The sequence below is a fragment of the Pelophylax lessonae genome (assembly GCF_965119305.1).
Source record: "Pelophylax lessonae genome assembly, chromosome: 3".
NCBI classification, from domain to species: Eukaryota; Metazoa; Chordata; class Amphibia; order Anura; family Ranidae; genus Pelophylax; species Pelophylax lessonae.
Genome location: NC_138770.1, coordinates 71,221,652 through 71,249,621, shown reverse-complemented (window position 1 = coordinate 71,249,621; position 27,970 = coordinate 71,221,652). Strand labels below are relative to the sequence as shown.

At 44.0% G+C, this 27,970-nt stretch overlaps 1 protein-coding gene across 3 annotated transcripts; it reads left to right on the top strand.

Moving 5' to 3' along the window:
- The first annotated feature begins 1,399 nt into the window (after positions 1-1,399).
- Positions 1,400-26,441, top strand: LOC309551458 (uncharacterized protein). 3 transcript variants are annotated; one of them, XM_082252054.1, is made up of 5 exons: positions 10,282-10,373; positions 10,539-10,641; positions 11,045-11,132; positions 15,026-15,126; positions 24,894-26,441. In XM_082252054.1, exons 3-5 carry the CDS (start codon positions 11,071-11,073, stop codon positions 25,865-25,867), a joined length of 1,137 nt encoding a protein of 378 aa, XP_082108180.1. In that variant the 5' UTR covers positions 10,282-10,373; positions 10,539-10,641; positions 11,045-11,070; the 3' UTR covers positions 25,868-26,441. The 3 variants fall into 3 exon arrangements, with proteins under 3 accessions (XP_082108178.1, XP_082108179.1, XP_082108180.1); XM_082252052.1 differs by lacking the exons at positions 10,282-10,373; positions 10,539-10,641 and adding an exon at positions 1,400-1,517 and having other exon boundaries at positions 11,042-11,132; XM_082252053.1 differs by lacking the exons at positions 10,282-10,373; positions 10,539-10,641 and adding an exon at positions 1,411-1,517.
- Positions 26,442-27,970: the final 1,529 nt, after the last annotated feature.

Sequence of the window (27,970 nt, the reverse complement as noted above, 5' to 3'; positions counted from 1 at the left end):
AAAAAATGAATTAGACTAGAAGACAATTTTCTGTAAAGTACTAATAAACTGGGGATTTTTTGAATATAAAAAAAACAAATAAACTAGAAGAAAATGTTATATAAAGAACTGATAAACTGGGGATCTTTTGAATATAAAAAATGAATAAACTAGAAGAAATTTTTATATAAAGAACTAATAAATTGGGGTTTTTTTTAATATAAAAAATGAGTAAACTAGAAGAAATTTTTATATAAAGAACTAATAAACTGGGGATTTTGTGAATGAAAAATGAATAAACTAGAAGACAATTTTATATAAAGAACTAATAAACTGGGGATTTTTTTTTTACATATCAAACATGAATGAACTAGAAGAAAATTTTATATAATGACTAATAAACTGGAGATTTTTTGAATATAAAATGTGAATAAACTGGATGAATATTTTACGTAAAGAGCTAATAAACTGGGGATTTTTTTTTTAATATAAAAATGAATAAACTAGAAGAAAAGACTATATAAATATAAAGAACTAATAAACTGGGGATTTTTTTTAATATAAAAAAAAATGTATAAACTATAAGAAAATTTAATAAAAAGAACTAATAAACTGGGGATTTTTTAAATGTAAAAAATGAATAAACTAGAAGAAAATATTATATAAAGAACTAATAAACTGGGGATTCTTTGAATATAAAAAAAAAAAAAAAATAAACTAGAAGAACATTTGGCTATAAAGAACAAATAAACTGGGGATTTCTTGAATATAAAAAATGAATAAACTAGAATAAAATATTATATAAAGAGCTAATAAACTGGGAATTTTTTATATAAAAAATGTATAAACTAGAAGAAAATTTTACAAAAAGAACTAATAAACTGGGGATTTTTTAAATGTAAAAAATGAATAAACTAGAAGAAAATGTTGTATAAAGAACTAATATATTAAGGATTTTTTGAATATTAAAAAAAAAAAAAGAATTAACTAGAAGAAAAATTTATATAAATAACTAATAAACTAGGGCTTTTTTTTAATATAAAAAATGAATAGACTAGAAGAAAATTGTAGATAAAGAGCAAATAAACTGGGGATTTTTTTTTTTTTTTACATAAATTAAAAACAAAGGCAATTCCATAAAATCCTTGCTTGTTATTTCAGTATGTGTTGCATTTAATCAGTGTTTAATGTGTTGGTGAGGGGAATAGTATATTTTAGATAGGCAGCTGTGGCCTAGCATTGGCCTTGCTCTGGGTCTATCAGGCAGTGTATGCTTGCTCTGGGTGTACGCCAGGCTCAGGTTAATGGATATTTGTATTCATTCATTCAGGCAGGGGGGGAGTCCAGGAAAACTACATCTCCCAGAATGCCTCAGTCAGGCAGGGCTTTGTTCAGGAACTGGCTCCTGGGTTGGGTGGTTCTTCCTTTTCTGGCACATGCACAAGTCAGTGTCCCCTGTGCCTCTGGAGACCCCCCAGACCCAGGAGCCCCACGTCCCCCTGTGAACACCTCTGGGGTGTGCAGGCTGTGCAGGGCAGGTGAGGAGGGGGGATGCATGTAACGTGTACAGAGGAGGAGAGGGGGGGCTGCAGATCCTGCAGGGGAGAGGAGGGGGGAGTATTAACCAGTGCAGCTCCAGGCAGCAGTGCAAGGTGCCAGGGAAGTGTCTGAGCATCAGCCTGCCTGCTTTCTTTATACAATGTTGCTCTTTGTATTTGTCTGCTTTCTTTATACAATGTTGCTCTTTGTATTTGTTTATTTGTTCTGTAATCCAAACAAAGTATCAAGTGCAATGAGATGTGCAAAGTGTGCAAACCTGCGATAGCCAATCAGTATCTGAGCTAAATGACCGCTGCGGTCACATGTGACTAAGGACTGTCCCCTTCTAAGAAATGTCCTTGGAAGTGTATAAACGCACGCAGGCGCAAGTACTATAAGCCACGTTTTTACGTGAGATCTTTTGTAAATGTAGAAAATTTGCGCCTAGGGGATCATTCACACAGGCAGAAAAAAAACGCTGTGTTTAGATGCGCACAGCAAAAAAAAAATACGCTTTTTTGTTTTTTGTACGCATCTAAACGCAGCACCATAGTAATCAATGAGCCCATACACACAGCTGCATCTCCGTACCAAAATGTGCGTTGCTTTCAAACGCACATAAACGCAAGTACTTTAGCCATGTATTTTACACAGGGTCTTTCTTTCATGGGGAAAAATCATCTTAGGGCTCATTCACACAAGCAGAAAAAAAGAGTGTGAATGAGCCCTAAACGCAGATTTTCTTTTATCTGCCCGTGTGAATGAGCCCTAAACGCAGATTTTATCTGCCCGTGTGAATGAGCCCTAAACACAGTTTTTTCTGCCCGTGTGAATGAGCCCTAAACGCAGATTTTCTTTTATCTGCCCGTGTGAATGAGCCCTAAACACAGCTTTTATTTCTGCCCGTGTGAATGAGCCCTAAATGCAGATTTTATCTGCCCGTGTGAATGAGCCCTAAACGCAGATTTTATCTGCCCGTGTGAATGAGCCCTAAACGCAGATTTTATCTGCCCGTGTGAATGAGCCCTAAATGCAGATTTTATTTCTGCCCATGTGAATGAGCCCTAAACACAGATTTTATCTTCCCGTGTGAATGAGCCCTAAACGCAGATTTTATTTCTGCCCATGTGAATGAGCCCTAAACGCAGATTTTATCTGCCCGTGTGAATGAGCCCTAAAGGCAGATTTTATTTCTGCCCGTGTGAATGAGCCCTAAACGCAGATTTTGTCTGCCCGTGTGAATGAGCCCTAAACGCAGATTTTATCTGCCCGTGTGAATGAGCCCTAAACGCAGCTTTTCTTTTATCTGCCCATGTGAATGAGCCCTAAACGCTGTACGCATCTGAACATATCTAAACACAAGTGCGTTAGGTGTGTATTTTATGCAGGATCTTCTGCTAGCTCTGCCAGCAAGAACATGCGTTCCCTGCAGAGAATATCTATAAGCTTGTGTCCAAAAAAGCCTTGGGGCTCATTCACAAGGGCAGAATAAACGCAGCATTTACATCGTTTTGTATCCATCAAAATGCAGCACTATAGTAATCAATGTGTGTTTAGATACAAAAACGCATGCTGCATTCAGCTGCGCACAAAAAAAATGATGACACAGCTGCAGATGTTACGCACGTGCGCGCATAAACGCGTAGAAATGCACATAAACACAAATACTAATAGCGCCTATTTTATGCAGGATCTTCCAGCTCTGCCAGCAAGAACCTTTCTTTCATAAATTACCCTGGGCTCCGCACGCCCATTGGCGGACCCTAGACTAGAAGGGTGGGCGCCCCATAGGTAGAGGGGAGGGAACTGAGCAGACACGCCCTTCTTGCTGAACCTGGAAACGTCATATAAATCGTCACTTTTCTGGTCTCGCTTTCACTTTTCCTGGCCAGCTTGGCTAGGAAAGAATGCATGTGTTTAACCACTTCTGGACCGGAAGATTTTCCCCCTTAAAGACCAGGCCATTTTTTGCGATTCGGCACTGCATTACTTTAACTGATAGTTGCACAGTTATGCAAAGCTGTACTCAAAATTGAGGTCCTTTCTTATTATTTCACAAATAGAGCTTTCTTTTGGTGGTATTTGATTACCTGTGTTTTTTTTTTTTTTTGCTATAAACAAAAAAAGAGCGACAATTCTGAAAAAAAAAAAAATATTTTTCACATTCTGCTATATAACATTCCCAAAAAAATTAAAATCAAATTTTTTCATCAGTTTAGGCCAGTTTTGTATTATGCTACATATTTTTGGTAAAAAAAAAAAAAAAAAAAATCCCAATAAGCGTATTTTGATTGGTTTGCATAAAAGATACCAGGTCTACAAACTAGGGGACAGATTTATGTAATTTTTATTTATTTTTTTACTAGTAATGATGGCGATCTGTGATTTTTTTTTTTGCAAGACTGCGACATTGCGGCGGACAGATCGGACCCCTAACTGAGATTTTTGACACTTTTGGGGGGACCAGTGACATTACTACAGTAATCAGTGCTAAAAATATGCACTGTTACTGTAATAATGACACTGGGAGGGAAGGGGTTAACCCAGGGGCGATCAAAGGGTTAAGTGTGAGCCTAGGGGGTGTTTTCTAACTGTGAGGGGGATGGGCTTGTGAAATCAATACAGAGACCTGTGATCCTAAATGGGAGGAACACAGGCGCTCCGTGTTTACAACAGCAGACCACCGTTCTCTCTTCACGGGGAACGATCGTGGGTGCCCGGCGGCAATCAAGGCCATCAGCCCCCTGAATCAGCTTCCCCGCTGGCGAATGGGGGCGCGTGCGCCCTCAGGATCGATTCCTGCGAGCCGCCATACAGGTATACCGCGGCAGGTTCCCGCGAATCGCATAGCGACTGCGGCTGGTCGGCTAGTGGTTAAGTTTGTACATGCGTGTATGTAGAGGGGGGGCTCAAAACTTTCCTTTTTTACCTGTTTTTTTTGTTTCATCACATAAGAGACAAAAGGTCACATATTTGATAATGGATGTGATGTCCACTGGGACCCAATGAGAGGCAGAGCAGTGGTTTGCCTATGTAAACAAGGCAAATCGCTGTTCTGTCAGGGGAGAAGATAGAGATCTTGTGTTTCTGCTATACAGGAACACGGATCTCTGTCTTCCCCCAGTCAGGCCATCCCCCACATAGTTAGCAAGCACCCTAGGGACACATTTATCCCCCTACGTCATTTCGTGCAGAGGCTCCAGGGGGCGCGGGCGCGCAACCGGAGGCGTGATTGCACGCTGATTGGCTAGAGGGTGAGCAAATCAGCGGATCCTGGGAACCCAATGTCTGCCGGCCACCTGTGATCGTTCCAGGAGACACAGAATGGCGGCCTGCCTACGTAAACAGGACAGAACGCTGTTCTGTCAGGGGAGAAGATAGAGATATTGTGTTTCTGCTTAGCAGGAACACAGATCTCTGTCTTCCCACAGTCAAAGCATCTCACAGTTAGAAAGCACTCATAGGGAACACATTTAACCCTTTGATCGCCCCTGATGTTAACCCCTTTCCTGCCAGTGTCATTAGTACAGTGACAATGTATATTTTTAGCACTGTATTAGTGTCACTGGTCCCCAAAAAAGCGTCAGATGTCTGATTTGTCCACCACAGTGTCATATTCCCACTAAAAATTGCTGATTGCTGCCATTACTAGTAAATAAAATAGATAAATAGAAATGCCATAAAAATATCCCATAGTTTGTACACGCGGTAACTTTTGCGCAAACCAATCAATATACATGTGTTGGGATTTTTTACCAAAAATATGTAGCAGAATACACTGGCATAAATTGATGAAGAAATTCGATTTTTTTTTTTTTTTTTACATTTTTTTTATCGGATAGGTTTAATAGCAGAAAGTAAAAAATATTGTTTCTTTTTTTCAGAATTGTCGCTCTTTTTTTTTTTTTGTTTGTTTATAGCGCAAAAATTAAAAACTGCAGAGGTGATCAAATACCACCAAAAGAAAGCTCTATTTGTGGGGAAAAAAAGGACATCAATTTTTTTTGGGCACAGCGTCGCATGGCCGCAATTGTCCGTTAAAGTAACGCAGTGCCGTATTGCAAAAAATGGCCTGGTTATAAAGGGGATAAAACCTTCTGGGGTTGAAGTGGTTAAAGAGAACAAAAAAATCTTTTTTTGGTCCCCTATGTGATGAAAAATTACAAAAATGTAAAGTTTTAAGGTCTCCCCCGCCACGCCCACATACATTCATGTAGAAATGTGAACACACGCATTGGGAGCACCTATAAACAATTACATTGCGATACACGTGTTACATGTCCCCACAGTGAGTGCTATAGTTCTAGCTCTAGAGCTCCTGTGCAATGCCAAACTGATTACCTATAGGGGCTTTTAAAGTGCCCTCTATGGTAAGGTGACCAGACTTTTTAAAATTAAATCCGGGGACATATTTTTTTTTTTTTAATTGGCAAATGGCACAGAATTGCATAATACAGAGACCGCTGGGCACAGAACTGCATAATACACAGAGCGCTGGGCACAGGACTACCTAATACACAGAGCGCTGGGCACAGGACTACCTAATACACAGAGCGCTGGGCACAGGACTACCTAATACACAGAGCGCTGGGCACAGGACTACATAATACACAGAGCGCTGGGCACAGGACTATATAATACACAGAGTGCTGGGCACAGGACTATATAATACACAGAGCGCTGGGCATAGGACTACATAATACACAGAGTGCTGGGCACAGGACTACATAATACACAGAGCACTGGGCACAGGACTACATAATACACAGAGCGCTGGGCACAGGACTACATAATACACAGAGCGCTGGGTACAGGACTACATAATACACAGAGCGCTGGGCACAGGACTACATAATACACAGAGCGCTGGGTACAGGACTACATAATACACAGAGCGCTGGGCACAGGTCTATATAATACACAGAGCGCTGGGCACAGGACTGCATAATACACAGAGCGCTGGGCACAGGACTACATAATACACAGAGCGCTGGGCACAGGACTACATAATATACAGGAGGGTGTTAGGCATAGAGTGCAGGGTTCAGAGGTTTGCTATGCACAGAGGACACTTCTGCCCCCACATCCATAGCTCACCTCTGCACCCTTCTCTCACAGATTATCTCTGCACCCACCTCTTAGCCCTTCCCCCACAATAGCTAAACTCTCCTTCTCTCCATGCAGCTGCATCAGCTCTGACCCCTGCTCCCCCACTGCCCCACTGTCCTCCCCTGTGTACAAACAGGACCCCCCCTGCTCCCTCTATTCATCTCCCATTCTCAGGCCTCCACACAGTCCATTTTTTTGGCTCTGCCTCTCCTTCACTGAACAGGAGCAGTAGCGGCAGTGAGATCGTCCAGCAGGGGTGTCATGACGTATCCGAGCCACCAGGCTGTTTCTCAGCCAGCATGGGATGCCCTATCTGCATTAATCCGGAGACAAAACCAGGGACAGACTTAGTCCGGGGACAGACTTAGTCCGGGGACAGTGTCCTCAGCCCAGGGACGTCTCATCCCCCTACCCTATCGGAAATATAGGGAACCAAAATTTGACGCCATTTATTGGGAGAACGTAATTTTAAGGTTTTACATGTTGGGTATCTATTTATTTGACGCAACCTCATCTTTTATATATCAGAAACATTGGTGCTGACTTACTTAAACTGCAGCGTGTAAAATCTGATGCAGCTCCACATAGAAACCAATCCGCTTTTTCTCAAAGCTTAACCGCTTGCCGACCGCCGCACGACTATTTACTACGGCAGTCAGCCCCGTACAGGCAAACCAACATAGGGCTACATCGCTCGCCTAAGAGCCTCTAGGGGGCGAGCTCCCGCCCCCGCTCGTTCACTAACATCCCTGCGCGAGTGACCGGCTGGAGAGGGAGAAAGGCAGGCGGCTAATGTAAACAAAGCCGCCTGTCATTCTCCCTGATGTAAGTACAGAGACTATAGGATCCTGCTATGTAGGATCATATGCTTCTGTGGTTACATCACAAGCCACGCCCCCCCCCCCACAGTTAGAAAAACGCCCCTAGGGATACATTTAACCCACTGATCACAAATAAAGTTAACCCCTTCCCTGCCAGTGTCATTTTTACAGTAACAGTGCATATTTATAGCACTGATTACTGTAGTAATGTCACTGGTACCCCCAAAAATGTCAGTCAAGGATCCGATCTGTCCGCCGCAATGTCGCAGTCCCTCAAAAAAAAAAACGCAGATCGCCACCATTACTAGTAAAAAAAAAAAACAATAAAAATACGATTATTGAGTTTTATTTTACCAAACATAGGTAGCAGAAAACAAATTGGCCTAAAAAATTTGGATTTTTACATTTTTTTGGGGGGGATTTCATATAAAAAAATGTGAAAAATATTGTTATTTTTTCAAAATTGTCGCTCTTTTTTTTGTTTATAAAAAGTTTACAAAAAGTAAAAATCGCACAGGTGATCAAATACCACCAAAAGAAAGCTCTGTTTGCGGAAAAAAAAGACGTCAATTTCATTTGGGTACAGTGCGGCACGACCACGCAATTGTCCGTTAAAGTCACTCAGTGCCGAATCGCAAAATAGGCCCTGGTCTTTGAGCAGGACAATCCTCCAGGGCTTAAGTGGTTAAAGTGATTTAGGTATCGTTAAACGATAAAGTGTCATTTTTTTTTTTTTTTATATATATAAAAAAAACAAACATGTTATACTTACCTCCCCTATGCAGTGGGTTTTGCACAGAGAAGCCTGTATCCTCCTCTTCTCGGGTCCCTGGCTTGAGCTCTTGGCCCCTCCCTCCTGTTGAGTGCCCCCACAGCAAGCAGCTTGCTACGGGGACACCCGGGCTGAGCTGCAGCTCCCTGTATCTATTCAGACTCAGAGCCATGGTTCGGCCACACCCTCTATCTCTCCTGTTTGGCAAACTGAGTTTGATTGACAGCAGTGGGAGCTAATGGCACTGTTGCTGTGTCTCAGCCAATCAGGAGGGAGAGTCCCGGATGGCCAAGCGACTCGTGGACATCGCTGGACAGAGAGGGGGCTCAGGTAAGTATTAGGGGGGCTGAGGGGGATTGCTACACACAGATGGCTTTTTATCTTAATACATAGAATGCAATAAGATAAAAAACATTCTGACTTTACAATCACTGAAACTGAACAAGCTGAAGTTAGAAGCTGATTGGCTACCATGCACAACTGCACCAGATTTTTCACTCTCCAGGTTTAATAAATCAACCCCACTGTTACTGATTTACACTGGTCTGCTAACACTGGGACTCATACGGCGGTGACCAGGTATACTGTTACTGGCTATACCACTTGTCTGGTGTGGTGCTGATTGGCAACACTTTTGCTGGCTGCACCAGTCTAGGGACACAGTGACTGATGTGACAATGATAGGGGACACAGTGACTGGTGTGACAATGATAGGGGACACAGTGACTGGTGTGACATCAATAGGGGACACTGTGACTGGTGTGACATTGATAGAGGACACAGTGACTGGTGTGACAATGATAGGGGACACGGTGACTGGTGTGACAATGATAGAGGACACAGTGACTGGTGTGACATTGATAGAGGACACAGTGACTGGTGTGACAATGATAGAGGGCACAGTGACTGGTGTGACATTGACAGGGGATGCTGTGACTGGTGTGACATTATTAGGGGACACTGACTGGTGTAACAATGATAGCGGATGCTGTGACTGATGTGACAATGATAGGGGACACAGTGACTGGTGTGACAATGATAGGGGACACTGTGACTGGTGTGACATTGATAGAGGACACAGTGACTGGTGTGACATTGATAGAGGACACAGTGACTGGTGTGACATTAATAGAGGACATGGTGACTGGTGTGACATTGATAGGGGACACGGTGACTGGTGTGACAATGATAGGGGACACTGACTGATGTGACTTTAATAGGGGACACTGTGACTGGTGTAACAATGATAGGGGACACTGTAACTGGTGTGACAATGATAGGGGACACTGTGACTGGTGTGACATTGATAGGGGATGCTGTGACTGGTGTGACAATGACAGGGGATGATGTTACTGGTGTGACATTGATAGGGGACACGGTGACTCGTGTGACAATGATAGGGGACACTGTGACTGGTGTGATATTGATAGGGGACACAGTGACAATGATAGGGGACACTGTGACTGATGTGACATTAATAGGGAACACTGTGACTGATGTGACATTCATAGGGGACACTGTGACTGGTGTGACATTGATAGAGGACACAGTGACTGGCGTGACATTGATAGGGGACACGGTGACTGGTGTAACAATGATAGGGAACACTGTGACTGGTGTGACATTATTAGGGGATGCTGTGACTGGTGTGACATTGATTGGGGACACTGTGACTGGTGTGACATTGTTAGGGAACACTGTGACTGGTGTGACATTGATCAGGGACCCTGTGACTGGTGTCACATTGATCGGGGACCCTGTGACTGGCGTGACATTGATCTGGGACACTGTGACTGGTGTGACATTGATCCAGAACACTGTGACTGGTGTAACGTTGATCAGGGACCCTGTGACTGGTTTGACATTAATAGGGGACACTGTGCCTGGTTTGACATTGAACAGGGACACTGTGACTTGTGTGACATTGATCGGGGACACTGTAACTTGTGTGACATTGATCGTGGACACTGTGACTGGTGTGACAATGATAGGGGACAACGACTGGTGTGGCATTGATCGGGGACACTGTGACTGGTGTGACATAGATAAGGGGACAATGTGACTGGTGTGACAATGATAGGGGACACTGTGACTGGTGTGACATTGATAGGGGATGCTGTGACTGGTGTGACATTATTAGGGGACACTGACTGGTGTAACAATGATAGGGGATGCTGTGACTGATGTGACAATGATAGGGGACACTGTGACTGGTATGACAATGATAGGGGACATTGTGAGTGGTGTGACATTGATCGGGGACACTGTGACTAGTGTGACATTGATCGTGCACACTGCGGCTGGCTGCACTAGTAAAGGACACAGCAGTGATATGAGATTTAAAAGAAGGAACCACATTGGGAGGGCACATCCACCTGACACTCCTGGAAGTGTCAGTTACTGAAGGAGGAGAGAGGGAAGGTGAGAGATACAGAAAGCCATAAAGATGTGTATGATCCCTCTGCCATAAAGATGTGTATGATCCCTCTGCCATAAAGATGTGTATGATCCCTCTGCCATTTCTATTTATTTACAGACTTACACACCCAACGTGGTGTCTAACCACATACTTCACATAATGGAAATTCACACAGCTTTGTTTTACAGTATTTGATAAAAACATGACATAAATCAGTCTGAATAATACTTTTCACTGTTTCAGTTAGTGGTTTTAGATTGCAGGCTTTTTGGGTTCGGCCAAATTTTTTCCTTCTTTTGTCAAATACATAATAATTACCTACGACACGACTGATGTAAATGCCTCCAGTGATGCTAATAACAATGTACAATCCATGGTAATAACACACCGTCTCCCTTTCAGCAGGATTTCCATCTATGACTGGGTGAAGGATGGCGGGGGTGTCACATTGTGAGATCCTAGATGACAGTTCGTCAGACTCCGATGTCTGCTGGTAAGTGGCTGCATCTAAAGAGAACCAGGTACAGGGACCATCTACAAGAGAAGTAAAATAACACCTATAGGACCATATCAGTGGACTGAGACCAGTCTCCTCTCCCTAGCCTATACATGACCTATCCCTGGGGAGTCTTCCAAACCCATTCACCAACATAAAAATCAATATTTCTTCCACTTAACAAGAAGGCCGGCTGAATCTCATTGACGGGGTTTATATACATACACTCCGATGACAGACCTTGTCTGGAAGGTTGACCTTACACCTATGGCAAACACTAGTTTAGCTACCCACTCTATAAAGGAATGGATGGATGGAATCAGATGGGTGGCCTTAGATGGGATGGATGGGATTAGACGGATGGAATTCAATTTGAGTAATAGGATTAGATGGGTGGATGGATGGGTTGGATGGATGGATGGATGGAATTAGATGAATGGATGATAATCCTTGTCTGGAAGGCTGACCTCACACCCATGGCAGACATTAATTTAGCCACTTAGTCACTGGATGGATGGATGGGATTAGATGGATGGGATGGAAGGTATGGATGGATGGGATGGCAGGCTGACCTCCTATGGCAAACACCTGTTTAGCTGCCCACTTTATAAAGGGATGACTTTAGATGGGATGGATGGCATTAGAGGAAGAGGATGAATGGGATAACAGGCTGACCTAATGGGATTAGATGAACAAGATGGATGGATGGGATTAGATGGATGGAATTCGAATTGAGTAATAGGATTAGATGGGTGGATAGGATGGATGGATGGCATTAGATGGATGGATGATAATCCTTGTTTGGCAGGCTGACCTCACACCCCTGGCAAACGATAATTTAGTCACTTAATCGCTGCATGGATGGATGGGATTAGATGAATGGGATGGCAGGCTGACCTCACACCTACGGCAAACACTAGTTTAGCTACCCACTCTATAAAGGAATGGATGGATGGGATTAGATGAATGGGATGACGGGCTGGCCTAGTGGGATTAGATGAATGAGATGGATGGATGGGATTAGACGGATGGAATTCAATTTGAGTAATAGGATTAGATGAGTGGATGGATTGATGGATGGGTTGGATAGATGGATGGATGGATGGCATTAGATGAATGGATGATAATCCTTGTCTGACAGGCTGACCTCACACCCCTGGCAGACATTAATTTAGCCACTTAGTCACTGGATGGATGGATGGATGGGATGGAAGGTATGGATGGATGGGATGGCAGGCTGACCTCACACCTTTGGCAAACACTTGTTTAGCTGCCCACTTTATAAAGGGATGGATGGATGGCTTTAGATGGGATGGATGGCATTAGATGAAGAGGATGCATGGGATGACGGGCTGACCTAATGGGATTAGATGATTGAGATGGATAGATGGGATTAGATGGATGGAATTCCATTTGAGTAATAAGATTAGATGGGTGGATGGATTGATGGGTGGATGGATGGCATTAGATGAATGGATGATAATCCTTGTCTGGCAGGCTGACCTCACACCACTGGCAGATAATAATTAAGCCACTTAATCACTGGATGGATGAATGGAATTAGATGAATGGGATGAATGGGATGGATGGGATTTGATGAATGGGATGGCAGGCTGACCTCACACCTAAGTCAAACACTAATTTAGCTACCCACTCTATAAAGGAATGGATGGATGGGATTAGATAAATAGGATGAATGGCATGACGGGCTGGCCTAATGGGGTTAGATGAATGAGATGGATGGATGGGATTAGATGGATGGAATTAGATTTGAGTAATAGGATTAGATGGGTGGATGAATGGGTTGTAGGATGGATGGATGGGATTAGATGAATAGATGATTATCCCTGTCTGACAGGCTGACCTCCCACAACTGATAGACATTCATTTAGCCACTTAATCACTGGATGGATGGAAGGAATTAAGGAATTAGATGGATGGGATGGATGGGATTAGATGAATAGGTTGGCAGGATGACCTCACACCTACGGCAAACACTAGTTTAGCTACCCACTCTATAAAGGAATGGATGGATGGGATTAGATAAATAGGATGAATGGGGTGACGGGCTGGCCTAATGGGATTAGATGAATGAGATGGATGGATGGGATTAGATGGATGGAATTTAATTTGAGTAATAGGATTAGATGGGTGAATGAATGGGTTGTAGGATGGATGGATGGTATTAGATGAATAGATGATTATCCCTGTTTGACAGGCTGACCTCCCACAACTGATAGACATTAATTTAGCCACTTAGTCACTGGATGGATGGGATTAGATGGATGGGATGGATGGATGGGATTAGATGGATGGTATGGATAAATGGGATGGCGGGCTGACCTTACACCTATGGCAAGCACTAGCTTAGCCACTTTGTTACTAAAGGGATGAATGAGATGGATGGGAGTGGATGGATTGGATAGAATGGTTGGGTGGATAGGATGGATGATATTGGGTGGATAGGATGATAGTCATTACCAGGCAGGCTGACCTCACACCTTTGGCAGACACTGGTTTAGCCACTTATGCCCCATACACACGTGCAGATTATCTGCAGACTTTTGTCTGCAGACTTACCAAAACCATATAATATGAGGTCAAACCTAAACACTTTCAATTTGTATGCAATCCGGCAGGCCCTTGCACTACATAGAAAAGGTAAGTCTGCAGACAAAAGTCTGCAGATAATCTGCACGTGTGTATGGGGCATGAGTCACTAAAGATGGCAGTGAATGGTTGAGATGGATGGACGGATTGGTGGGATTAGATAGATGAATTTGGATTTGAGTTATAGGATTACATGGATTGATGGATGAATAAGATTGATGGATGGGTCAGAGGCATGGGTTGATAGATGGGGTGAATGGATGGATGGGCTGGAGGGATGGGTCAGAGGGATGGATGAGTTGGAGAGATGCATAGATGGGATTCATTGGAAGAATGGATGGGATGGATTAATGGATGGGTCAGAGGGATAAAAGGGATAGAGAGATTTAATGGATTGGAGAAATGGATGGAAGGGATGGATAGATTGGAGGAATGGATGAAAGGGATGGTTAGTTGTATGGGAGGGATGGATGGTTGGGTTGGAAGGATAAGTCAGAGGGATGGATGGATGAATGAGTTGGGGGGGCGGATGAGTTGTAAGGATGGATGGGACAGAGGGATGAATTGATGGGTCAGATGAACGGATGGATGATTTGCAGGGATGAATGGGTGGGATAGAGTGATGAATAGGATGGATGGATGGTTTGGAGGAATGGGTTGGGGAGAGATGGGTGATGGATGAATGGCTAGATTTAGGGATGGATGGATGGGTTTGAAGAATGGATGGAGTCTCAGTATTCTGTGTCGGTCTGGTGAGGCTGGAAGTGAAGGAGGTTCGCTCTGCCCATCACCCCTCCAATATTACAACCCGGATCAGATCAAATTCCTCCCTCTTCTCACCTGTCCTAGAAATAAGCCGTGTCCATATCTCCCCCATCCCACCCACATCTAGTATAAAGGGGACCCAAATCTCCGAGGTTCCTTGTGCACCTGCCCAGTCCACACACATTGTATATGTTTTTTTTTTTTTTTTTTTTTAACTTTAGTGTTTGTTTTATATAAATAAATTCATATGAATAGAAATAAGCACACAATCGAAAAAAAAAAAGTAACAACCCCCTTACTGCCCATCCTCATCCTTCTCCACCCCCTAACCCCTGAATTAATTCTCTTATACATACAGGCAGCCCTGTGGCTTAGTGGTTAGCACAATCACCTTGCAGCACTGGGGTTATGGGTTTGAATCCCAGCCAGCCATTGCCTACATGGAGTTTGCATATACAGCACCTCTGCTCCCACTTCATGCTATACTAATGATGATTTTATTTTTATTTGTTAAGGTTGGGCCCTGCGGATTTGCAGCACCTGTCCGAAATCAAATCAGAAGATATCTGGGATGTGTATTCCCCTAGAAGCACGTATACCAGAAAGCTAAGCACAGGTACGTTCCTTGCTCTGGATTTGTGTCATTAAAATAAAGGCAAAGGTAAGTAAGTGCAGCTTAACCACTTTACCACTGAGCCTATTTATTGTTAGAATCAGTATGTTTTGCTAGAAAACTACTTAGAACCTCCAAACATTATATATATATATATATATATATATATATATATAAATTTTTTTTTTTTAGCAAAGACTCTGGAGAATAAAATGGCGGTCATTGCATTATTTTTTGTCACACGGTATTTGCACAGCGGTCTTTCAAACGCCATTTTTTTGGGAAAAATTACGAAAAATCAAATTTCACTGCATTTAAAAAAAATAAACAGTAAAGTAAGCCGATTTTTTCTTTTTTGTATATTGTGAAAGATGATGTCACGCTGAGTAAATAGATACCCAACATGTTACAGTTTAAAATGTAAGCAGACTCGAATGGCGACAAACACGGTCAATAGAAATCTCCATAGGTGACGCTTTAAAATTTATTTAACGGTTACCAGTTTAGAGTTAGAGTGTAGCTCTTTTTTTTTAATTATTGCTCACGCTCTGGCGATCGTGGAGATACCTCACATGTGTGGTTTGAACAGCGATTTCATTTGCAGCGCGATTTTCCATATGCATTTCCTTTCGTGCGTGAGCTAATGGCGACGGGGGCGGCTAAATGTTTTTTTTCCTATTTATTTTATTTTTTTTTAATTTTAACACAGGTTTTTAAAAAAAAATCTGATCACTTTTATTGCTGTCACAAGCGATGTAAACATCCCTTGTAACAGCAATATGCAGTGACAGGTACACTTTATGGAGGGATCGGGGGGGAATGTGACAGTAATAGGCAGTGACAGGTACTCTTTATGGAGGGATCGAGGGTCTAAAAGACCCCAAACCCCTCCACTACACTTCCATGTATTCAAAACGCCGAAAAAGGGCATTTTTGAATACAGTCACTTTTTTAATCTGCCGCCTTTAGCAGCAGAGTAACCCGGACGTGACGTCATGGACGCCGCCTTCGGGTTACGTCATCGGAGACCCGATTGAAGAGGCTTCCGGCTTTAATCGGGACTCCATCCAGCCGGCCGAGGTGCCGGCTGGCTGCTCGGGTCTCCCAGTGGGACGGGAAATCCGGGCAAAGCTCGCCGGGGTAATGATCAAGCGGCTCCCGAGACGCATCGGTCGTTACCGCCTAAAAGCCAACCGCCGGCTCTAAAACACTGTACTGGGTGCTAGAGGCATCATCCCGGTGTAACCACACAAAGCCAGCCGACGTAGGTCTACGTTGCTGGTCGTAAAGTGATTAAAGCGGTATTAACCCAGCAGCCAACATTTCTTATATTGTAGCTTACCAATTCTTAGATGTGATAGCTGCATTAGTTCTATTTTTTAGGCTTTCTTTCTTCTATTTTCCCCTGGTGATCCAGCCAACAAGTCTGTTGTTTTTCATAGCCCAAGCTCTCCAGCTCTCCATGAGACAAATCACTTAAAGCAGTATTAAATCCAAATGATGTGATTGCTGCATTGGTTTTCCTTTCTAGGTTTTGTTTCTTCTATTTTCGCCCAGTAATCCAGCCAGTAAATCTGTTGTTTTTCAAAAGAACGAGCTGTTCTGCAAATTTACCGTTATAGGAATGGGGGAAATCCTGTAACACTGACAGGGGTGCATTCAATGATCAGCTTTTATTTCTGTAAAACCTTTATAACCAGTTACAGCAAACTATTTTGTTTCTCTGTGGTTAAAGTATGGGCTGTAGTTTGGCTTCATTTTTTTAGTGTATCTAAATCTGCTAGTATAACACTCCCCTCCCCCAGACTGACAATGCTGCTGTCCAAAGGTGTCTCTGTTGCTCTTTCATCCAGAGGTGGGCGTTTCTAATACAGCGGGGTGTTACTGGCAGATAACTAGGTGAAAAAAGCCTAAATAATGAAAACGAATGCAATCACCACATCAGCATTCAGGTGCTGCAGGAGGAAATCACAGGCGATCCGCGGCTGCTGGAGCCCAATGCCAGTACAAGTTCTGCCACTTGGCTCCAATAACCCGCCTGATATGGGTGTGCTACCGCGGTCACCAGTCACGCCTGCCCCGCATCCCTTCACCACAATTGCATCTTTTTATGGCAGCCGGCATTTCTCTACCCGCCGGCTGCCTGTATAAGCACTCACTGCAGATTGGACTGAAGCCACCTCCTCCTTGGCCCTGGCGTTTCATGTATACAGGACAGGAGGAGGAGCCGGGGAGGAGGGACAGCACTCTACATCCGCACTGATCTGACGTCTGTAAGAGGTTCAATGGAGCCATGCAGATTAGGGGGACATGGTGACCCAGAAGGTGGTGGTGGTGGGGGGGGGGGCTTGTGGTCATGGGCAGGTACCAGAGATTCATGCTGCCAGGAGTGATTTTAGGCAGGGAGGGGGTAAAAGGACATGTGCTAGGGGTGCTATGGGAGACAGAGGAATTGTGCTAGAAGGGGATGTTGGATTTTAAGTCTGACCCCCCGCCCCCATCCAACACAAGTCATCTCCCCTTCCAAATCACCCCTAGCACATGTCCTCTTACCCTCCTCCTCAAATTAAAGAGATGCTGGCTGCCATAGAGGGGGGCCATCATGGTATCTGAAACCTCTGGCACCCTGCAAGAAATGCAAGGCAATTGTCCTGGGTGCCCATGCAAGACACCTATGGACACATCCACTGCTCTACTGATACCAACCTCTGCCCTACTGACACCATCCACTGCCCTACTGACACCTTCCACTGCTCTACTGACACCATCCACTGCCCTACTGACACCATCCACTGCCCTACTGACACCATCCACTGCCCTACTGACACCATCCACTGCCCTACTGACACCGTCCACTGCCCTACTGACACCATCCACTGTCCTACTGACACCATCCACTGCCCTACTGACACCATCCACTGCCCTACTGACACCGTCCACTGTCCTACTGACACCGTCCACTGCTCTACTGATACCAACCTCTGCCCTACTGACACCATCCTCTGCCCTACTGACACCATCCTCTGCCCTGCTGACACCACCCTCTGCCCTGCTGACACCGTCCTCTGCCCTACTGACACCGTCCTCTGCCCTACTGACACCATCCTCTGCCCTACTGACACCATCCTCTGCCCTACTGACACCATCCTTTGCCCTGCTGACACCATCCTCTGCCCTGCTGACACCAACCTCTGCCCTGCTGACACCATTCTCTGCCCTACTGACACCATCCTCTGCCCTACTGACATCATCTCCTGCCATACTGACACCCTCCTCTGCCTTACTGACACCCTCCTCTGCCCTACTGACACCCTCCTTTGCCCTACTGACACCATCCTCTGCCCTGCTGACACCGTCCTCTGCCCTGCTGACACTGTCCTCTGCCCTGCTGACACCATCCTCTGCCCTGCTGACACCATCCTCTGCCCTGCTGACATCGTCCACTGCCCTACTGACATCATCTCCTGCCATACTGACACCCTCCTCTGCCCTACTGACATCGTCCACTGCCCTACTGACACCATCCACCGCTCTACTGACACCGTTCTTTGTCCTCCTAACACCATCCTCTGCCCTACTGAAGTCATTGATCGCCACCAATACTAGTAAATTTTTTTTAAAAAGTACAAAAATCTATCCTCTAGTTTGTAGACACTATAACTTTTGCACAAACCAATCAATATACGCTAATTGGGATTTGTTTTTTACCAAAAATATGTAGCAGAATACATATTGGCCTAAACTGATGAAGAAATTAGACTGTTTCAATTATTATTTTTTTTTTTATTGGATATGTTTTATAGCAGAAAGTAAGAATTATTGTTTTTTTTTTTTCAAAATTGTTTGTCGTTTTCTTGTTTATAGAGCAAAAAATAAAAACCGCAAAGGTGATCAAATACCAAGGCAATTGTCCTGGGTGCTCATGCAAGACACCTACTGACACATCCACTACTATTACATAGCCCTACTGACATATCTACTGTCCTACCGACACTAACCTCTGCCCTAAAGATACCAACCTCTGCCCTACTGACACCATCCACGGCCCAACTGACACTGCCCACTGCCCTACTGACACCGTCCACTGTCCTACTGACACTGCCCACTGCCCTACTGACACCGTCCACTGCCCTACTGACACCATCCACTGCCCTACTGACACTGTCCACTGCCCAATTGACACCCTCCACTGTCCTACTGACGCCAACCTCTGCCCTAAAGATACCAACCTCTGCCCCCTACTGACACCAACCTCTGCCCTACGGACATCATCCACTGCCCTACTGACATAAATCTCTGCCCTACTGCCCATAACTGCCTAAACTGATGAAGAAATTAGACTGTTTCCACTTTTTTTTTATTGAATATGTTTTATAGTAGAAAGTAGGAAATATTGTTTTCCTATTCCAAATAGTTAGTCGTTTTTAGTTTATAGCGCAACAAATAAAAACCGGTGAGGTGATTAAATACCAAGGCAAGTGTCCTGGGGGCTCACACAAGACACCTACTGACCCATCCACTGCCCTACTGAAATATCTACTGTCTAACCAAAATCAACCTCTGCCCTAAAGGTACCAACCTCTGCCTATTGACACCGTCCACTGCCCTACTGACACTGTCCACTGCCCTACTGACACTGTCCACTGCCCTACTGACACTGTCCACTGCCCTACTGACACTGTCCACTGCCCTACTGACACTGTCCACTGCCCTACTGACACTGTCCACTGCCCTACTGACACCATCCTCTGCCCTACTGATATAAATCTGTCCTACTGACACTGATTGCTGCCCTACTGACACCATCAACAGCCCTACTGACAACGTCCTCTGCCCTACTAACACCATTCTCTGCCCTAGTGACATCACTCTCTGCCCTACTGACACTGTCCTCTGCCCTACTGACACCATCCTGTGCCTTACTGACACCAACCTCTTCCCTATTGGCACAACCAGTGCCCTACTGACATCAACCTCTGCCCTACTGACATCAACCTCTGCCCTACCAACACCGTCCAGTGCCCTTTTGACACCATCCACTGCCCTAATGGCATCGTCCACTGCCCTACTAACATCATCCTCTGCCCTACTGACTTCAATCCCTGCCCTACTCACACCATCCTCGGCCCTACTGACACCAACCTCTGCCCTATTGGCACACCCAGTGCCCTACTAACACCAACCTCTGCCCTATTGGAACACCCAGTGCCCAACTAAAACTAACCTCAGCCCTACTGACACCAACCTCTGTCCTTGTGACATCAACCTCTGCCCTACTGACACCATCCAGTGCCCTTCTAACACCATCCACTGCCCTACTGGCATCGTCCCCTGCCCTACTGACATCGTTCCCTGCCCTACTGACATCAATCTCTGCCCTCCTGACACTATCCTCTGCCCCACTCACACTGTCCTCTGCCCTACTGACACCATGCTCTGCACTGCTGACACCATCCTCTGCCCTACTGACAATATTCCTTGCCCTACTGAAACCATCCTCTGCCCTACTGGCACACCTAGTGCCCAGCTAACCCTAACCTCTGCCCTACTGACACCAACATCTGCCCTACTGACACCGTCCACTGCCCTACTGAAGTCACTGATAAAAATATCCCCTAGTTTGTAGACTCAATAGCTATTGCGTAAACCTATCACTAAACACTTATTGGGATTTTTGTTTTTACCAAAAATATGTAGCAGAATGCATATTGGCCTAAGTTGATGAAGAGATTAGATTGTTTCCACTTTTTTTTTATTGGACATGTTTTATAGCAAAAAGTAAGAAATATATATATATATATTTTTTTTCAAAAATAGTGGTCTTTTTTTTTGTTTCTAGCGCAAAAAATAAAAACCACAGAGGTGATCAAATACCACCAAAAGAAGGCTATATTTGTGGGGAAAAAAGGCCATACATTTTATTTCGGTACAGCCTCTCACGACCGCACAATTGTCAGTTAAAGCAACGCAGTGCCATATCGCAAAAAAATGGCCTGGTCAGGAAGAGGGTTAAACCTTCTGGAGCTGAAGTGGTTAAAGACCCACCAAGGGGTTTGCCTTTTATTCTACTTTAACGACCCACCAAGGTCTTTTAATGACCCACCAAAGGTTTTGCCTTTAGGTCTACTTTAAAGAACCACCAAGGTTTTTTAAAGATCCACCAAAGGGTTTGCCTTTTTATTCTACTTTAAAGACCTACCAATGGCCTTGCTTTTAGATCTACTTTAACCGCTTGCCGACCGCCCACAGTATATTTACTGTGGCAGTCAGCCTCTCCTGGGCAAACCGACGTAGTACTACGTCGCTCGCCCAGGAGCCTGTAGGGGGTGAGTGCGCGCCGTCGGAGGCACGCTGCCGCCCCCGCTCGTTCCCTGACATCCCCACGCGAGTGACCGGCGGCTCCGATGTCCGCCGGTCACTCGCGATCTCCCGGTGGAGAGGGAGAAAGGCAGGCGGCTTTTGTAAACAAAGCCGCCTGTCATTCTCCTTGGTGTAACTGCTGAGATCATACGATCCTGCTGTGTAGGATAGTCTGTCTCTGTGGTTACATCACTAGCCACGCCCCTCGACAGTTAGAATCATGCCCCTAGGGACACACTTAACCCCTTGATCACTAATAAAGTTAACCCCTTCCCTGCCAGTGTAATTTTTACAGTAACAGTGCATATTTATAGCACTGATTACAGTAGTAATGTCATTGGTACCCCCAAAAGTGTCAAAAATGTCAGTCAAGGGTCCGATCTGTCTGCCGCAATGTCGCAGTCCTGCAAAAAAAATCACAGATCACCGCCATTACTACTTAAAAAAAAAAAAAAAAACAATAAAAAATGACATAAATCTTTCCCGTAGTTAGTAAACGCAATAACTTTTGCGCAAACCAATCAAAATACGCTTATTGCGATTTTTTTTTTTTTTTCTTTTTTTTTACCAAAAACATGTAGCAGAAAACAAATTGGCCTATAATGTTAAAAAATTTAGATTTTTATATTTTTTGGGGGGGGAATTTCATATAAAAAAATGTGAGAATATTGTTATTTTTTCAAAATTGTCGCTCTTTTTTTGTTTATAGCGCAAAAAATAAAAATTGCACAGGTGATCAAATACCACCAAAAGAAAGCTCTGTTTGTGGGAAAAAAAGGACGTCAATTTAATTTGGGTACAGCATCGCACGACCGCGCAATTGTCCGTTAAAGTGACGCAGTGCCGAATCGCAAAATATGGCCTGGTCAGGAATGGGGTAAAATCTTCCAGTCTTTAAGCGGTTAAAAATACGCTCATTGAGAATTTTTTTGTCAAATATATGTAGCTAAATACATTTTGGCCTAAATATATGACAAAAATTTTATATATTGGATATTTTTTAACTGTCAAAGTAGAAAAATATTGTTATTTTTCAAAATTGTCACATTTTTATATTAATATTGCAAAAAATAAAAATCGCATAGGTGATCAAATACCACCAAAAGAAAGCTCTGTTTGTGGGAAAAATAAGGACGTAAATTTCGTTTGGGTATGGCATTGCATGACCGCGTAATTGTCAGTTAAATTTGCACAGTGCCGAATCGCAAAAAGTGGCCTGGACGTAAAGCAGGAAAATCCTCCGGTGGTAAAGTGGTTAAAGATCCACCAAAGGGTTTGCCTTTTATTCTACTTTAAAGACCTACCAATGGCCTTGCTTTTAGATCTACTTTAAAGACCCACCAAGGTCTTTTAAAAACCCACCTAAGGGTTTGCCTTTAGTTCTATTTCAAAGACACACCAACATTTTAGAACAGGGGAAGAAGAACCATGACATCAAATGATCTTGGAAAAAAGGTATGCATGCAATTTTTTTTTTTTTAAAACCAAAAAGGTATGAGGGGGCAGAATGGGAGAAGGAGAAAACACTGATATTAGGCCTAAAAGCAAATCGGTGCCGGTTCAGGGCAAAAAAATGTATGCAATTAACCTCAAATCCAGTCTCTAGTCCATATTTGTAAAACAAGGTCTCACTGCTCGTCAGCCCACCTCTAATCTTCACCAGAGCATATTCCAAGACCATTCCCAATCTTCACCAAGACCATTCCTGTAAACATATATTATTCAGATAACTCTTCAAAGCTTTAATACAAACCACTAAGTTTTTATTAAGTCTTCTGATGAATAGTATAAAGAGTAAACGTCACAAATTCTGCGCGAATGTGTGAACCTATAGGTAATGTGCAAAACCTAATTATAGATAAATGAATAACAAAAATAGTGCCTATATTCAATTAAAGGACAAAAAAGTGCCTGTATGTCACACACTTAGTGAGGCAACAAATATATGCATTAAAAAGTGACCACTAGAAATCACAAAGAAATGTAAACAATATTATATATTCCATAAATAATCATGGCATAAAATGTAAAGTAAAGTCCCAAAGGTAGAGTCCACAAGAAGGTGAAGTGATATAGATGTGAACCTACTCTATCACCCCAGTGATCCAACGACGGTGACACCTATATCTCCTTACCATCCTGGTAATAACAGCCTGTATAGATCTCCTCACAGCACCTTTTGGATATGCAATCCTTCCTCCAGCAAGTGACCAAAGATATAGCCAGGAGAGAGTAAACTAATCCTAATGTCAATCAAGGTATACTCCAATAGTGCCATACAAAAGAAAGGGGCTCGATAGTGTAATAACCCCAGTCTTTATTAAAAGATATGTAAAAATAAAACTCACATGTAGACATAAAGTAATCGCTCTGGATAGAAGCCGGCTGGCTCTCATGTAGCCCGTCCTCTGGGTAGCGCGGTGACGTCAGCACGCCATACCATGGTCTCCAGATCCAGCAGATCGTGACTGCTCAAGCCAAAATAAAAAATAAAAAGTTTTGACTGGAGCTGGACTTTAAAGCCTATTCAAATGTAAAACCCTCACCCACCCCTCCTACCCCTGCTAAAATACTCCTTTTAAGGCTTCATGTACACGGGACGTTGTAAATGGCCGTTTAGGAGCAGTTGAGCATTTTTTTCAGAAGCCCCTGAACCCACCTACATGTTATCTTATCTGTCCATGTACACAGGGTCGTTTACAGTCATCTGCAGGCAGTTGAGTTCAGGGACGTTTTTTGAAACACAATTATTTGGGTTCGAACGTGTGTTTCCCGGCGTTTCAAACGCAAAAACGCGACCGAACACGATGACCCGCGTTTAGCGTTCGCATTTTTCCATTTTAAAGGGGAATAATTTTTTTGACCTCTAGGAACGGTTCTAAACGCAAACGCCCGCTAAACGCGGGTCCAAACGTGACCTAACGGACGTTTCAAACGTCCTAAAAATTCCAGCATTCAAAGGGACTTTTAACAACGTCCCGTGTACATGGAGCCTAACTCACCTGAAACCACTGTCATGTGACCCCCCATCGTGCCCTGGGAGTATAGACTGGTGAACCAGCAATATAAACCAAATCCATCATTGATAGTCTTGTTCCCATCCCTATCATGAATTTCTCACACTGCTTCTGGAACCTGAGAGGGCCCCACCACTAGACAGTTAGTGGGAAGGGTTCATGTCATGCAGGCAGTGAGATGGAAGACAAGAAGAAGAGCCCTTCCACTCTGCAGTGAGGAAAATTGAATACTTGATCAAGAGACCAATGATTTAAGCAAGTAGAGAGGCATTTTAATATATTTTTTTAAAGCTAGTGATTTGTTGAAGGATGGTCGGGGTAAAGGGTAATGGATGGATGGGGTTCTCACAGGTTAGCTTTATTGTTCTTATTCTACATGTTTCCATTGGGCAGGTGAAGAAGTAACAAACACTGAGCTATATGAAGACATTCACATCATCGACACCCATGAGTCTGCACCTCAATCAAAGCTCAGCCATCGAGCCTCAGAAGGCAAGCGAGGCCGCAGGGCCTATAGGCCTCGGACATCTGATAGGACTTCCCCGGAGAAATCTGTTGCAAGGGAGAGAAGCACCATAGATTCCGCAGGGAACATTACCTTAATGACCGAGACCATCTACAAATGTAACAAGTGTGACAAGACTTTCTACACCCGCTCGGGCTATCGCAAGCACCAGAAAAACCATGCTGAGGATGACAGGAACATCTGTTCTGAGTGTGGCGAAGCCTTCGAAGACCGGACTAGTTTCAATCTACACAAGGAGATCCACTTGAAGGACAAGCCCTGGGCTTGCACTGTATGCAAAAAACGCTTCAGGCTCCAGTCACACCTGGCAAAACATGAGAGGACCCATACGGGACAAAGACCTTATATCTGCAAGGTGTGCGGAAACTCCTTTAGTCAGAGCTCCAATCTTGCCACTCATATGAAGACCCACTTTGCAGGAAAGTCTTACATGCCCAAAGACAGTGGCCAGTCATTTAGTTCTGATACTCAGGTGGTTTCCAATAGGACAGTAAAAACGGAGGGGATGGTTTTTACTTGTTCAGACTGCGGGAAAGAATTCAGAAGAAATGCCCACTTGGCTTCCCATCAAAGAATCCACTCAGGAGAGAAGCCTTATTCCTGCTCTCATTGCAACAAGACCTTCAGGAGCAAGTCCAACCTCATTTTACATCAGAGAGTTCATACGGGGGATCAGTCATATGATTGCGTCCAATGCGACAGGAGGTTCAGCAGTGGCTCCAGCTGCCCCAGACATGAGAAGAGGCATACTGGGCGAAAATCCTTTCCATGTGGAGGCTGTGGCTTAGACTTTAGTAGTTGTGACAGTTATACCAACCACTCTTGTGTTCTCATTAGTTAAATTGTTCTCGTTATGTGTGGCTTCCAGACCAGGATATTATAGTGCTTCTCAAGCCAAAACCTTTTTTCTCGAGTTTTTGGTGGAGTAGGAAAAGGTTAAAACCTCTCCATGTAGTTGTTGCCACCTTTGTTTTATTGGAGAGATTTCCTTTGACTTCCGGGACTTGAAAATAACATAGAATATCTCAAAAGCAAAGAGAATTAAGTCCTCATCCAATGAGGAACACTGAAACAAGGGTCCCCATTGGATTAACCTTCACCTCTTGTTTTGGTGACCGCTCCAAAATTTTAGAATTTCCCGTCATTTTCTGCCTCTTTTGCAGATGGTCACTAGGACAATTAGAGGGGGTTAATCTACTGAGTGGAGACACAGACAGCAATCTAAACTTGACATGGGGTTTAACCCTTCCTTATTCTAATAAAAACTGACAAAAAACATGTTTTGACTATACATACACTTTAACGAAGTCCCATTGTTTGAAGAGGACCTATCGCTTCTTACCTATCAGCAGGAGCACATTCTATCTAGTATGCCCCTGGCAAAAGTTTTAGGACTCTCCATTCCTATGCTTGTTCAATAGAAGAGTATAATGGCACTTTTCCACTGCAAGTACCGGCTCGGCTCTACTCGCCCCTGCTTGGCCCAGTTTGCTTTTCCACTGCTGGTTCCGCATTGGTACGGTGTTAGAACGGTTTGGTATGGTTTGCTTTTCCACTAAAGTAGTACTAAAGTTAAGTGGGTGGGATAACAACGATTCTCTGACCAATCAGTGGCTAGTAGTGACTGCATGCAAAGGATTGTGGGATATGGTACCGGTATGGTACCTCTTGGAACCACAATCGAGGTGGTACTGTTTTATGGCACTTTTCCACTGCAAGTACCGGCTCGGCTCTACTCGGCCCTGCTTGGCCCGGTTTGCTTTTCCACTGCTGGTACCGCATGGTACGGTGTTGGAACGGTTCAGTACGGTACGGTATGGTTTGCTTTTCCACTAAAGTAGTACTAAAGGTAAGTGGGTGGGATAACAACGGGGTGGGTGGGATTCTCTGACCAAGCAGTGGCTAGTAGTGACTGCATACAAAGGATTGTGGGTATGGTACCGGGTATGGTACCTCTTGGAACCACAATCGAGGTGGTACTGTTTTAGAGAGCCGTACCGTTCGGTTCCATGCAGTGGAAAAGCGCCGCCGTACCGTACTGAACCGTTCCTACACCGTACCATGCGGTACCAGCAGTGGAAAAGCACAAAAGCGTGCCAAACCGTTCGGTTCCATGCAGTGGAAAAGCGCCATTAGAGAACCGTACCGTTCGGTTCCATGCAGTGGAAAAGTGCCACCGTACCGAACCATTCCTACACCGTACCATGCGGTACCAGCAGTGGAAAAGCACAAAAGCGAGCCGAACCCTTCGGTTCCATGCAGTGGAAAAGCGCCTTAAAAGGAACCTACACCATGTTTAGTGTATTCCTAATATACACATGAAAGCAGTTCGCTTAAAGTGTTGGTTCAGCCAAAATCTTTTTCATTGTTGTTGGATACAATGGAGAAGGATTTTTATTGTTTTTCATGACTCCCTTAGAGAGATTTACCTTAATTTCCTGTCCCGTTGATAATGCTTTCACTAAACTGGATGTGAGAGAAAATCTGCAACATGGGCACAATAGAAGTGCTGTCCGGTTCTAGCCTTTTCCCACTTAAAAAAGAAAAAATTCTGTAATGCTCTCTGAGCTTTTCTGTCACTTCCAGCCTGGTGAAACTGTTGTCCCCAGGAAAATGGGGGAAATCTCTCTAACAGAGCCCCGCATAGCAGCAAAACACAAAAGATGTTCTAATCCTTCTCCACTCTATGAGGTGTGGCAATGCAATTTCTGGAATAGATTGTAAAAAAAAGTTTGTGCAGGATCATGCTCATGGTGGAGAATTCACTTGTCAAGCCGGAGTTCCAGTCTTTTCCTCCGAACAGATTCCTGTAACCTTTTCAGAATTTCCAAGTAACAATGTTGGTTGACCGTTGTACCATGTTTGTTGAACTCATAGTGAACTATCCCCTTGTGATTCAAAAAACACACCAGCATGAGCATACAAGGGTTCACATTCTGTCCAG

What these genes read in the sequence shown, in the direction of transcription:
- LOC309551458 (XM_082252052.1), top strand. Translation starts at nt 11,071, where the DNA reads ATGGCGGGGGTGTCACATTGTGAGATCCTAGATGACAGTTCGTCAGAC. An exon ending in TCAGACTCCGATGTCTGCTG is followed by an intron (nt 11,133 to 15,025) that starts GTAAGTGGCTGC and finishes TTATTTGTTAAG; the next exon opens with GTTGGGCCCTGCGGATTTGC. An exon ending in TACCAGAAAGCTAAGCACAG is followed by an intron (nt 15,127 to 24,893) that starts GTACGTTCCTTG and finishes TCCATTGGGCAG; the next exon opens with GTGAAGAAGTAACAAACACT.